Below are 13,340 nucleotides of genomic sequence, written 5' to 3'. Positions count from 1 at the left end.
TAAATTGATCCAGTTCTTTTTTTAGCAAGGTTAAGGGGCTTGTTGGTGTTACAGTGAATTGCATATAAATTTGACTGCTCTACAACTACTTCCAGAATGTCTTCAGAAAAAGACATCTTGAAGTATTTGTAGGGGGAATTGATATGATCTGATTTTGGAAGACTGGCCTGCCATTCTGGGTAATCGGTGATATTGGCACTGTGGGCTGTTCTCCAACGGGGTAAGCGTGGAACAGCTTCCTGTGATACTTCATCATCTTCATTTTCCTCTCCATCCACAGACTCATTGTCATCAGGCAGGTCATCTGTTTTCAAAAGAAACCAGTAAGCATAAAATTAGAATAGGTCATATATACCTCTCTTCACTCACTGATGTACAAACGCACATACATGCTCATTCCATACAGTATGTTACTCTACTGACTCTCCTAACTCTCCCTCAAACCTGATTTTGGAGTCCACTCTTCCTAACTGTCACTCTCCTCAAGCTCAGTGTCAGAAGGAATGAGCCTAACCGCTTGATCATGTTCCTTACGCCCATAAAATCATTGTGCATCCATTTCCTGTGAGTAACAGTAGATAGTACAGGAAAACATTGATTATGTTGATAACTACACATCCCTACACATCTCCATCCATGAGCATGTCATAGTTCACACAAAAGTGGTCAAACTGCACAATGTTGCCCTGAGGCAACGAATGAAAAACTGCCATTTTAGTACATAAATGAAGACAAAAGTGTCTTTACTCAATCAAATATGCTTTTTCACTTATTTCTGCACATCACAGATATTATTTATACAAAATTATTTCAATTTAAATAATTTTAATTTAAATTAAATTAAAATTTAATTAATTTTAATTAATTAAATTAGTTAAATTTAATTAATTAAAGATAAGTAAAGATAAGTAATTTATCTTACTTTTAAGTAAGATAAAGTTCACCTTTTTTACATGTAAAAAAAGTGAAATTTATCTTACCTTCTGCTAGCGGTGTGTCCAAGTCAGCTGTGGTCCAAAAAAGGATTGTTTCACCCCAAGACAAAGGTCAAAGCCACGTCCAGCTCAAATTTCATTGGTCACAGTCATATCATCAGACTGTTAATGTGATGTTTTACTTAAAAAAATTAAAGGGGCGGTGTGTGGGCCAAAATAGTGGTTTGTTGCCTGAGGGCAACACAATGCCATAGAGAGTTAATCACTGGCCAAAATACAATGTCAAACATTCACACCAGTCCTGTTTGGTCCGCTTTAATTTACTCCAGATTGTTTGCCTAGTCAGTGGACAGCAGCGCAAGGCATTCTGGGTAAATACAGCCAAAACAAACATGCTAGCCTAGCGCTAGCAGGAGAAACGGCTCGAGGTCTTTAGCCGAATTTGAGTGTTCCCTTTATTTTTTTGAGCAGTATATTAGAAACATAGCATACTATTTCATAAATGCACAATTAGAAGACTATGTAATAAAATAATTAAACTATTAAAAGCTCTAATATTTATAACAGATTAAGGAAATGAGTTCTACATTTTATTTCTTTAAAAATATATATTTTTCTGTCCTTCCTCTTGCATGGTGGGAGAGTAAAATAATCTTTATTCCTTGTATTGTGGAAATTAACAACAGTGAGGAGAAAGAGCCTGGAGCAGAACACAGGGTCCAGTTTTATAGGAAGGGTTTCATTCAATTCACATAGTTTGACAATCTAGTTAGTCAAAAAAAACTGACTGAAAATATATGTATTTTCCTTCATAAGGCAAATTAAATAATCAAGGTCAACATAAAGATGCATAGCAGAAAAGCAATTTAATAAGCTGATTGTCATGTAGAGGTCAGAGAAAACGCTGGAGAATACGCCTGTATTACACAAGAATCATAACACTGTTATGCATTGATGCATATTTCCCCTCGTTTCATATTAGAAAAGTTTAACCTAAAATAATAATAAAATATAGGATCAAGAAAATGATGCACAATAATCTGCCAAATAAATGGGGAAAAAGTTTTTATTTGAAGAAACACAAATCAAGGAAAATCATCAAATGTCAAACAATGAAGCCACTGATTTAATGTGATGAGACTTAAAACAATATTCAGATGTAGTTACCACACCATAGTTAATGACAGCCGATATAATTCATCAGCAGAAACGCTCCTCACAGTTTAAGTTTTCACATCACTTCAGAGGATTTACTCCTAGAAACTATCTTCATCTTCCTTGAGAAAATCATCAGTTTCATGAGGTTAATGGAGAAACCAGCAGGTTTATCATAGTGGCTGAAATCAGATTGGTCACCATTGATTTAACCACAAGGACAACATCACAACCAAAACCGTCCCACAGAGTGGAACTAGAATTATCCTTTTGTTGTCGTTTTAATAATTGACCCAATTCGTGGTGAATGTTGCTCAAACTGTTACAGGAATAAAAGTGCAGCATTGTTCCCCCATTAGGTGACAATCTGCTTCCTTGCATTTCTCTGGTGCAGTGAAAGAGTTGTCTTCTAGAGCAGTTCACTTTTCTGTTTTATACAAATGTCATTACTTATGTGTGCATTGTGTTGAAATAGAATTTTAAAGTAGCACAATAGTACACAAGTTAACTTTTATGTTAAGATAAACTTAGATACAAATCCAAACTAAGACAACTGGTCACTCTCTGAACTTACATAAATTTCTAATCAGAAAGCAGTCTTATACTCCTTAAGGAACATTTCAGACAGGGAGTGTATTGGCTATCAGGGCAATAAATTCTTTACTCAGGGTTGAATAGTTCAGGCAAACATTAAAAACTATAGAAGTCTGTTACAACATATAATCAAACATATTAATATATTTCTTTAAGCATTAAAAGCATGTTTTTAATTAGTTAGTTTTAGATCCAACTTATAGTTAGTATTAAACAATACAATTTGTGCGAGTTTGTTTAAAAAAACACCAACTGGTTTCTTGTTGAAGCATTTTGAGGCAGAGATAACGTTCCAGATCCACGCCGTAAATCAGGACGCCTAAAGGATCCTGGTACGAGAAGAGCTGGGTGTTTCAGTGGGTCTCAGAGGTAATAAAATTAACATTTAAGACAGCCCACACAAGGAAAAAACACACCTCCTAATGCATATATTTAAATGAGGAGAATACACATTCGTATAAAATGGTTTGTTTTACAGCAGAAGTTCGAATCTCTTTGTGCTGAGTGAGAGATTCCCAAAAGATGCATCTTTTGTTTGTTTTCGTTTCCCTTTTACTCAGTTAATTGTTTCTGTTTTGTCATGTCTTGGACTTTTGATGATCTAGGTGAGATGCTTATTGTAACATTCTTCTTGCATGGATTTTCTCTGGATAAAACTCTGGCTATCTGAAGTCTGACGTCGTTTGATTGCTTTTTCTCCCTGCTTATGTATACAGACACAAGAATTCGGGACAAAGCGGAATGAATTAAAGACCTAAGTCAAGTTATTCCTCTTTTTAATTCTCAACAATTGTTTGTACAAAAATGCAGGTGATGCTCCAAGCAGGGATGACTTGCATCATGTGAAATGAGCAGGAATATGTACTTGGCCTCCCAGATGTATAACTCCTATGTTTGGAGCACAAACATATCTGTTAATAAAAGAGAGGAGTAACAAACTCTTGACCAGTTTGTAGAGCCATAGAAATAAATGCTTATTCATTTGTGTCTCTATAGCCCAATGGAAGGCTGTTTTATTTCATGAGATGTTTCTCCAGGAGCTTTCTTTCCTTAAAGGTACAGAAACACTAAAACCAGCCAGTAGTTACATTTGAGATCATTATATTTTGCTCCCCAGCTGGAGTTTATTTTAACTTTTAACATTAATTTTGGTTCAACCACAGCCTGACCCTGTGCTTGTAAAAATAATACATTTAGCTGATCCCAGTAAAAGTTTGAAACAATTTTTCACCCAGTGATGCAAATTATTGAGCTTCTTATGGATCCTGTCAGTCAGAAGGTCTGGGAACGAGACTTCAGGCCCTCATTCAACCAAGACATGATGAGCAGTCCTGGTCCTGGAGGGCCGGTGTCCTGCAACTCTTAGACGTCACCCAACACACTTTGATCCAATGGGCCAATCACCTCCTAAGTGCAGGCAAGTTCTCCAGAATCCTGCTAATGACCTCATTGTTTGACTCAGGTGTTGAAGTAGAGATTCTCTAAAAGTTGCAGGAGACCCTGGAGGCCTGGAGTTGCCCACACCTGACCCAGGAAGTGGACTGAAGTTTAACTATTTAGGCTGGTCGATGCATCTGATCTCCTGTTGCCCTCAACCTCATTGGATGCTGTTTGGGGTTGAAATGATCTTTAACAGACTGAGGAAAAACGATCAAAAACCAGAGAGAATATATCAATTCTTTGTCAATATTTATTTGAAGGCTTTACAGCATTTGGAGTCTCTGCTCACTGAACACAGTCAGGAGAAAGAGCCTCGAGCAAAACACAGCAAACTGTTTGATAGGAAAGGTTTCATTCCATCCTCACAGTTTAACAATCTACTGAGCTACAAAACAGACTGCAAGCAAACGCATTTTCTTTCATAAAGCATATTAAACATTTAAGGATGTCATAAGAATGCAAAAAAGAAAATATTCTACAACTTTATAATAATACAGAGTTCAGAGAAACAGCTAAAGACTGATTCATAACCCCAACCAAGACAAGGACACAAGCTGGATTCAGGGCCTGAATGGAAATGGCTGCCTAACCTTTGACCCCAAACATCCTATCATATGCTATCCTTGCAAGGTTGATGATCAGATTTTGATCAAGTGGGTTTTCTATTATATTTTGTTTGGTGGATGTTTTCTTTTCCCTTCTTATATAAGTTTTACTTCTGTAGGTTTAGTCCAGATACAAATTTCTGAATGTTGAACTTCCTTCCTGCTGCAGGAGCTCAGAGACATTTTATTATAGATACATAGACGGACAGATTCCCAGGAGTCTGAAACGTGTCTCTGCTCCTTCCTGTGGATGTGAAACCAAGATGATTTTCTCCTGGTTCCTTCAGACTGCAGCCTCCTCCTCTAAGCCGCCTTCAGCTCTGGATCCTTCATCAAGAACGTTCATCATGATGTTTTCTGGTCCAGACTTCTGGTTTCTCCTGGCCTGGAAACAGAGGATGGTTCAGCTGCAAGGCAACAACTTTCCCAACTGAACACATGATGCATGATACATGCAGTACCTTATAGTAGAGGAGCAGGACGGATCCCAGCATTCCCAGCATTCCCAGCAGGACGACAACCAGTCTGATGATCAAAGCAGTGAGATGGGCTGAAAATGAATGAAACAGATTCAGGATCAGCTTTCATCAGATGAGTCCAGCTAGAAATGTACAATAATCATATAGACCCTGGTTTTCATGCTGCCTGTAGATCATGAACATTAATATAATCAATCCTCCTCTCTGACCTCATGAATGAGGCAGACAGCTGCTGGTTCACCTGAAGCAGAACTTCTCCTGATGGACTCCATGAGTTTATCTGAGACAGTGAGGTTGAGAGGCTGGCTCATAGACCAGAAGTTATGGGAGAAAACGTAGACGTGGTAAAGGCAGCGGTAGGTTCCTTGGTGGGCGTGGCCAGCAGCAGCGAACAGGAAGAGGGCGGAGTGATTAACAGCTGGCAGGGTCTGGTTCTGAGTGTAGTTAGAGGTGCTGAAGATGAGCTGGAAGGAGCCGCCTGCATACTGAGGCCTGATGGAGCACATGATGCTGAACTCTGAGCCAATGAGGAGCTCAGACCCCTGCTTTCTGCCTGTGGAGACCCCGTCAGTGGAGGAAGGGAGGAAGATGAGCGGCTCAACCAGCAGACCTGGCAACGCAGAGGAAACACAGAGACAACTGGATCTGATCTGAGGTGGAAAACAAGATGGCTGATCCTAGACTGGTTACCATGGTTACTAGCATGTTTCTACATGATTACTAACAACTTTATGATTCAGTAAAGTCAGTAATATTTAAACCAGTTTTAGTTTCTCTGCACACATCTGGAACCTGATGGAAGAAACATTTTAAAATATATAAATATGAGTTCAGATTTACCTGAGCAGATGAACTCATGGCTCTGATCATTGGTTTTATCATCAGGTAAACAGTTTTTAATGCAGATCCTGACTGAGAACAGTCAGACCCGATCAACCAAACTGGTCTCTCTGAAGCCTCCTCCATAATTCTTGCTGAAACAGCAGAACCACAGTCCAGTTCAGCACAAACTGCAGGCCCTGAGTTCATGGTCCAGTAAATATCCCAAACATATACTGGTCTCCACTCTTCATGATGGAACATCTCCAGTTTCCCGGCACATCGACTGGCCTCTCCCACCAACCTGATGTTGTCTTGATCTGAGCAGAGACAGAGAGTTCATTAATGAAGGAAGTGAAGCAGTGAACAGCAGCAGGTCTGCAGATCCTCCTCTACCTGAACAGGTGAGTCCAACAGCTTGACCAGGTGAGCAGCTGTTTCTACCTGAACTCTCCCTGCTGCTGCAGTTCAGCAGAGCAGACTCACTGCCTTCACACAGGAACTCTCTGCTCCCCACTGGAGCCTCTGCTTCTCCATAGAGCGCCCCCTGGAGGACTGAAGGAGGCCCACAGCCAATCTCCCTGCAGACCACCTGTGCATCCTGCAGGTCAAAGTCTTTTTCACACATTGAGGACCACGACTGGTCGGTCTTCACCTCCAGTCTGCCTGAGCACCGGTTGGTCCCTGGAACCAGCCTGACTGAATCTGTGGATGCAGAAAGAAAAAAGTTTTAAAATATTTCAGAACTTTATTTTTCTAGATACTCATGGAAACATCTCTGAGTTTGATAAAAAATAAAGGTCAAGAAAACAAAGTGAAGTGAAACCGACTGTACCTGCAAGTTTATCATTCATTATTATTTCTGCTGAATTTATCACATTTTGGGCCTTAACATGATCATAAACTCACTAAATGTCTAACAAACTTTAATCTCTGTGAAAATGTGAATATTTAAGTGGAATTAAAAATAAATGTGGCAATATGGTTGAACAGCGCCCCTAGTTCAGCCAGGCCAACAACCATAACAAACAAGGTTTTCCTGCTATTTCCACTAAAAACAGGAAGTCCACCATTTTGGATCAAAAGTCATTTCCTGTTGATTTTCAGGTTTTAAACATGTCTGATTTCCTTGAACTCCTGGGATTTTGATGCATCGACTTCAAAGCAGCAGAGATTAAAAGTTATTAAAATGATGAGTTTTTGTTCATCAATTGGAATAAACTGAGAACTTTATCTGGATATTTAAATGATTTTAGTTTCCCTCAAGGCTTCAGGTTCTTAGTTAAAGGTGACGGTTTCTCTGCAGACGTCTGGAACCTGATGGAAGAAACATTTTAGATAAATATGAGTTCAGATTTACCTGAGCAGATGATCTCACGGCTCTGATAACTGGTTCTATCATAAGGTAAACAGTTTTTTAATGCAGATCCTGACTGAGAACAGTCAGACCTGATCCCCCAAACTGGTCTCTTTGAGGCTTCATTTAAATTTCTTTCTGAAATAGCAGAACCACAGTCCAGTTCAGAACAAACTGCAGCAACTGAGTTCATGTTCCAGTAAGGATCCCAAAGTGTCACTGGTCTCCACTCTTCTTGATGGAACATCTCCAGTCTCCCAGCACATCGACTGGCCTCTCCCACCAACCTGATGTCTTGATGTGAGCAGAGACAGAGAGTTGATTAATGAAGGAAGTGAAGCAGTGAACAGCAGCAGGTCTGCAGATCCTCCTCTACCTGAACAGGTGAGTCCAACAGCTTGACCAGGTGAGCAGCTGTTTCTACCTGAACTCTTCCTGCTGCTGCAGTTCAGCAGAGCAGACTCACTGCCTTCACACAGGAACTCTCTGCTCCCCACTGGAGCCTCTGCTTCTCCATAGAGCGCCCCCTGGAGGACTGAAGGAGGCACACAGCCAATCTCCCTGCAGACCACCTGTGCATCCTGCAGGTCAAAGTCTTTTTCACACACTGAGGACCACGACTGGTTGGTCTTCACCTCCAGTCTGCCTGAGCACCGGTTGGTCCCTGGAACCAGCCTGACTGAATCTGTGGATGCAGAAAGAAAAACGTTTCTTCAATATTTTCACTGAATTTGGTTCCAGTTTGTTCAGCAAAGCTACAATCCAGTTCAGACTCTGTGGAGGAACAAACCAACTAGTGGAGAACGGGCGGAGAGGGGGGCTGGGAAGAGTTTATTATTTTTATATCTCATGTTTAATATTCTTTGCACTTTTAGCATCTGCCTTTACTGCAGGCCTGGAGATGAACGGAAAAACTGAAGACAAACAGAGAAAATTACACTAGAACAGCACAAAGAACCTATGAATGATCAATTAATATTTTATCATTGTTTTCTACAAAGAAAATGACAGATTTAATGACAGAATCATAGAAAACTATCATATTTACTCTCTGAACTTAATTTGTGGAGGAAGTGCAACATTTGATCAGCTTCTTCTCAGTGACATTGAGGTTTTTATAGCCCTGAATCTGCTCCACTGGTTCCCCTTTAATCTAATCAAACTTCATTCAGTCACTAACCTGGTAAAAACCAGCCGCTCTGTTCCACACTTTGGTTCATCCAGAGAGTCTGGACTGTGTTGAGGTTTTAAATTTCACCCAGTGTCTAAAGTTTGTCCATGACATGCAATGAACCAGATCCACACTAAGTTTACTGGAAGTTTTCTGGGCTGCAAACATGTTGAGGGAAAAAAATCAATTACCAAGCAGTGATATATGAAATCACTCAATCAGGTTTATTGGCACATTGTGCTCAATACAGAGAGCAGATCAGACGATCTATAGTGAAACATTTCCCATTGAAAACTCCCAGGCAGAGACAACAGGAGTTTTATACCAAGGCTGGTTCTCATGCAGCTGCAGGAAAACATCTCCCAACCTTGTGCTTGCAAACCAAACAGCTTCATTTGGTGAGAGTTCACTGGCATTTAGGATGAAGACAATACAACCAGCAGATATTACCTTACTATAATTTGTCCACCACAAAACAGAGAAGAGCCCAATGAGGCGACTGTTGATGTTCATTCAATATTTGAAAGTGTGACCAACATGGACTGAACTTCCTCCACTGCCATTGATTAAACTACAGACAGACTGTGTTTCTACAATAACAGCAAATCAAGGTCATCATTCAAACTTCTTCTGTTCACTGATTGGTCCAGTAGAAAATCTACCAGAGGGAATCCAGGTGAAGGGGAAGAAGCCCAGACTGAGCTGGAAGTGAGAATATTTTTAAAGAGGAGTTGGAAGCAGAACAGGAAGACACTGGCCAGGATATGAAATCACCTGAACAGACGATCTCTACATTGTAGCTCTCATCTCTTCGTGCTGACACCACAGATCCACAGTGGAGCTGTCTGCAAAATCCAGCTGCTGTTGTAAAGTTCCAGTTATAGTCCCAATACTTCACTGGTTCCCAGTCTCCCAGTTCCTTCTTCTCCAGTCTGCCAACACAGCGACTCCTTCCTGCTACCAGTCTGAGTTCATCAGCCAGCGCTGGAAGAAACAACATTTACATGTTGGGTTAGAAAAAGCAAAGACAGATTGATTTAGGATGTGATGACAGGATCCTGTTGATGGTGTTTATTTTATCTTCTCTTAGAGGCAGAGCTGTCATGGATGGTTCTGATCAAAGCACCTTTATGTAGGAGTTGCCTAGTTAAAGCCCAGACTGAAATGTTATGTACGCTCTGTAGTAAGACCTGAAATGTTTCTCATTATTCTCCTTTTCTACCCATTTATACTTGATGTCTTTACTGAGACCAACCAAAGTCAAATTAACTGTTTTTGTGTAAAAGTCCATAAATGAGCTCTGATGCTAACTCTATGCAAAATCCCATCATATCTGGAAAAACATCTCTATTGACTTTAATGGGTTTTATCTGTTATATTCATTGATTCTGACAGTTAAATAATTGTGGGAGATTTCAACAGCATGTTGACGAGCCTGAAGACAGAGGGGATTAAAAGCTGTGATATTGTTGATCATTTTGCTTTAGTTCACATGTTAACCCAGCAACACGTCATCAAGGACACATTATGGACCTGCTCATCAGGCAGGCTGTGAATATTTCCAGCGTCTCTGTAACTGATGTGGCCCCGTCTGATTGTTTCACTGTTACCTTTGAAACCACAGATGTATATTATAGATCTGCAAGACGACTCTGTTGGGGCCGAACGTCAACGGAGTGAAACTCAACGTCACGTTTATGGTGAAATCTCCAACGTCTGCACTAACATTGCAGGGAAACGCTCATAAAGCAGAACATGAACAATGATTGAGCTTCATTTGCTACAGCTGACAGACTCACAAACCACCTGAGCTGCAGCCAAACTGGGCCTGCACATTTCTTTAGAGAAAGTCACCACAATTAGAGGATCAATCTGCACATCCTCTCTCAATCCAATATCAATGCTATACTGAACATAACAAATGCAGAAACTTTTCTTCAGGAAGTCCTGCCTGTCATTTCATCTGATCCGATTCAAATAGTAAACTCTTCGCTCTCATCAGGTGTTTCCCCCAGCAGTTTTCAAACCGCTGATATAAAAACCATCTGAACGAATCATTGCTGCAGAATTACAGGCCGATCTCCAACCTTTCATTCATCGGCAAAATGATTGAAAAGCCGTTTCAATAATTAACTCTGCAAAACAACCGAAACACTGAGTTCCTTTAAATCTGGACTAAAAACCCAGCAGGTCAGATTTGCTTTAGAAACATAATCAATGAAACTGATCAACATTTGATGTGTAACGACGACACTTTGACCAAATGTACAGTTTACTGGTTTACTGTAAACTGGCGTCTTTTTTATTTTTGTGTTTTTATGACGTAAAGCTCTTTGAACCGCCTTGGTGCTGAAATGTGCTTTACAAATAAACTTGATTGATTGGTTGATTGATTCTAATCTGCAGCAGGCCAGATCCACATCCTGCCTGAGACGCTCCCACGTCAGACGGAGCCCAAACGTTTTCACCAGCACAACCAGCGGCACCAGAAGCTGGTCCAGTGACCGTGGTGCTACTGGGCTCGGTTGGCCAGCAAACGGGCCTGACCAGAACCTCAGAGAGAACCTGTGGAGCCAAGAGGAAGATGAGAGGATTCATGCAGAAGGAGCCATTTATGCGGCTCCACCTGTTTACTGCGCAGATTCAGCGCCGCTGCAGAGTTTCTGCAGCTTCTCCTTATCAATCAATCAATCAGATTAATTTTATAGCTCATTTCAGCAACAAGGCAGTTCAAAGTGCTTTACTTCATCAAAACACTGAAACCAACAACTGTTGATGTTATTGGCTCCTTAGCAGCAAGTAGACAATATAAACATCACTAACTGCAGCAGCAGCTCTACGATCTGAGACCAGAAACAGTTTCCAGGTTTTTGATTGTTAAAATTTAACATGTTTATCAGTCGATCGTTTTGAACTTGAACTCCAGTGAATATCAGTGTTTTGTGTGAAAGTGGAGTCCTACCTGAGCTGCAGAGACACAGCAGCAGCATCAGAGCTGTTTGGTCCATGTTTCCTCTGAATGTGGAGCGAAGCTTCGTCTCTTGATGTGATCAGGATGAGGCTCCAGACTCTGAAGACTTCCTACTTTAAGCTGTTTTATCTGCTACTTCCTGAACGTCACAGTTCACGTCTTTGGCTGCTTTCAGAGAAAACGCCTCCTTCCTAGGAGCTCATCGTGAAGATGGGCTCATACTGGGCTCATACTGGGCCTACTGGGATTCAGGCTTTCACCAGTCTCTGTTGTTCCTGTGTTTAGTTCAGTGCTTCTTCTGCAAGTGGCGGAGTGGATCCAGGTGTGTTTCATCCACTGAAGGGGAACCTGATGTTGTTGGCAGCAGCAGCTCAGCTTCCCTGCAGCAAGGAGTCACTGCTGAACAGAACTGAGCCCAGGTGTTGCTGCTATGAAGAGAAGAAGCAGAGAGAACATAAACCTGATGTCAGCAATAACTGCAGAAAATGCAAGCAGGGTTTCCCCCAGGGTCTGATAAGCCTGGAGGCCCGCCAGGCTTTACTGGCTCCTCCGCCAGGCTAAGTGTTGCTTATTTATATTACCAGGAAAATAATAAATAAATAAAACATATACATTTCATTTTCTTTTTTTGAAAAAGCCGTATTACATCCCATTTTCTCTCTATCAGTGGAACAGCGGTGACATCAGGGACTGAAGGCTGAGTTATAGTCGCTCTCAACTGTTGGGGTTGAGCGCGTGGAGCCAAGACAGCAGGATGGCGACTATAGTTAAGGTTTAGATTGTAGTCGCCTGGAAGAGCATCTTCCAGTCTGTGTGAACGTAATTCGGCGCGTTCGATACGCAACAAACATGCAGAGGTGCAGGAGGTTCTGCGACACGCTGCGCATGCGGCGCCTGCCTCTGTCTATGTTGTAAAGTTATATTATCATGGGCTTTATTATTTGGGTATAAAGGGCCTTTAGCCCCGCCCCCTGGCCTTTAGCCCCGCCCCCCGGCCCGGTGCGCCGCCCAGCGACCAGTTCTCTCTCTGCACTGTAAAGTTTATGTCTGTGGTCCCAGGTGGTCCCAGTTGGTCCCAGTTGGCCCCAGTTGGTCCCAGTTGGCCCCAGTTGGTCCCAGTTGGTCCCAGTTGGTCCCAGTTGGCTGGTGCGTTACTGGGTAAGCGGTTCAGCCCAGCATCACGCTGGTTTTAAATGATTTATTATTATTTTTCCTGTCACACGATGCATCAAACCAGGCCAAATGCTTTGTCCCCTCTGCCTGGAGCAGAGTTTGACTTTGGGGCCCCTCTTGCTGCTAGAAACATCAGCATCTCTAGATTGTTGACATGGGAACAAAACAATCTAACTATGAATATTATTCTTTAAACTTTTGCACAGTAAACTTTAAAATCTTAAATTTAAAATCTTTTAATTTATGTTGAAACTATTAAATTTAGCAGCTTTGATTAATAAACAAATGTTACCTTTATGTGTTTGTGTTAAAATATTAGTATTTGTGGGGCCACCGAAGCCCTGGGGGCCTTATGGAGCCGCAGGCTGACTGTGGATTAAACAGAAGAGCAAATAATTGATATTCATTTGAATCGTAGTTTTTGATTTGATGTTTTTAAGACTCTATAGTTGTGGGTTTAAATAGCATTTCACTGCCGATGTTTCCTGTAACATTTAATTACCTTGTAATATTTTTACTTTTCCTCTCTTTTAATACAAAAACACGGTGGATCGTCTTAGAGCCCCGAAAACCAGACGCAGCAAGTTTTCTAGGGAAAACCTGGAGCAAGGATGGAGAGTAGTAGGAGAAAGTAGCAGAGG

The 13,340-nt window shown here is 41.2% G+C and overlaps 1 protein-coding gene across 1 annotated transcript; it reads right to left on the bottom strand.

Annotated features, from left to right (window-relative positions):
* Positions 1-4,356: 4,356 nt before the first annotated feature.
* On the bottom strand, positions 4,357-11,649 carry LOC129358883 (scavenger receptor cysteine-rich type 1 protein M130-like). Its single transcript, XM_055028111.1, has 6 exons — positions 11,518-11,649; positions 7,605-8,069; positions 6,472-6,732; positions 5,450-5,818; positions 5,191-5,279; positions 4,357-5,114 (listed from the first exon to the last, which is right to left on the bottom strand). Exons 1-6 carry the CDS (start codon positions 11,561-11,563, stop codon positions 5,013-5,015), a joined length of 1,332 nt encoding a protein of 443 aa, XP_054884086.1. The 5' UTR covers positions 11,564-11,649; the 3' UTR covers positions 4,357-5,012.
* Between the last annotated feature and the right edge of the window lie 1,691 nt (positions 11,650-13,340).

The sequence above is a fragment of the Poeciliopsis prolifica genome, unplaced genomic scaffold, assembly GCF_027474105.1.
Source record: "Poeciliopsis prolifica strain line A6 unplaced genomic scaffold, Auburn_PproV2 SCAFFOLD004, whole genome shotgun sequence".
NCBI lineage: Eukaryota > Metazoa > Chordata > Actinopteri > Cyprinodontiformes > Poeciliidae > Poeciliopsis > Poeciliopsis prolifica.
The sequence above is the reverse complement of the archived record's forward strand: the minus strand, read 5'-3'. Positions and strand labels throughout refer to the sequence as shown.

Bases quoted from the DNA above. Each gene is read 5' to 3' on its own strand.
- LOC129358883 (XM_055028111.1), bottom strand. From the start codon at position 11,563: ATGGACCAAACAGCTCTGATGCTGCTGCTGTGTCTCTGCAGCTCAG. The intron at 6,733-7,604 runs GTGACACTTTGG...CTGCATCCACAG, and splicing joins ATCAAGAAGAGTGGAGACCA to ATTCAGTCAGGCTGGTTCCA. The intron at 5,819-6,471 runs GTAGAAACAGCT...CTGCGTTGCCAG, and splicing joins CAGCAGCAGGGAGAGTTCAG to GTCTGCTGGTTGAGCCGCTC.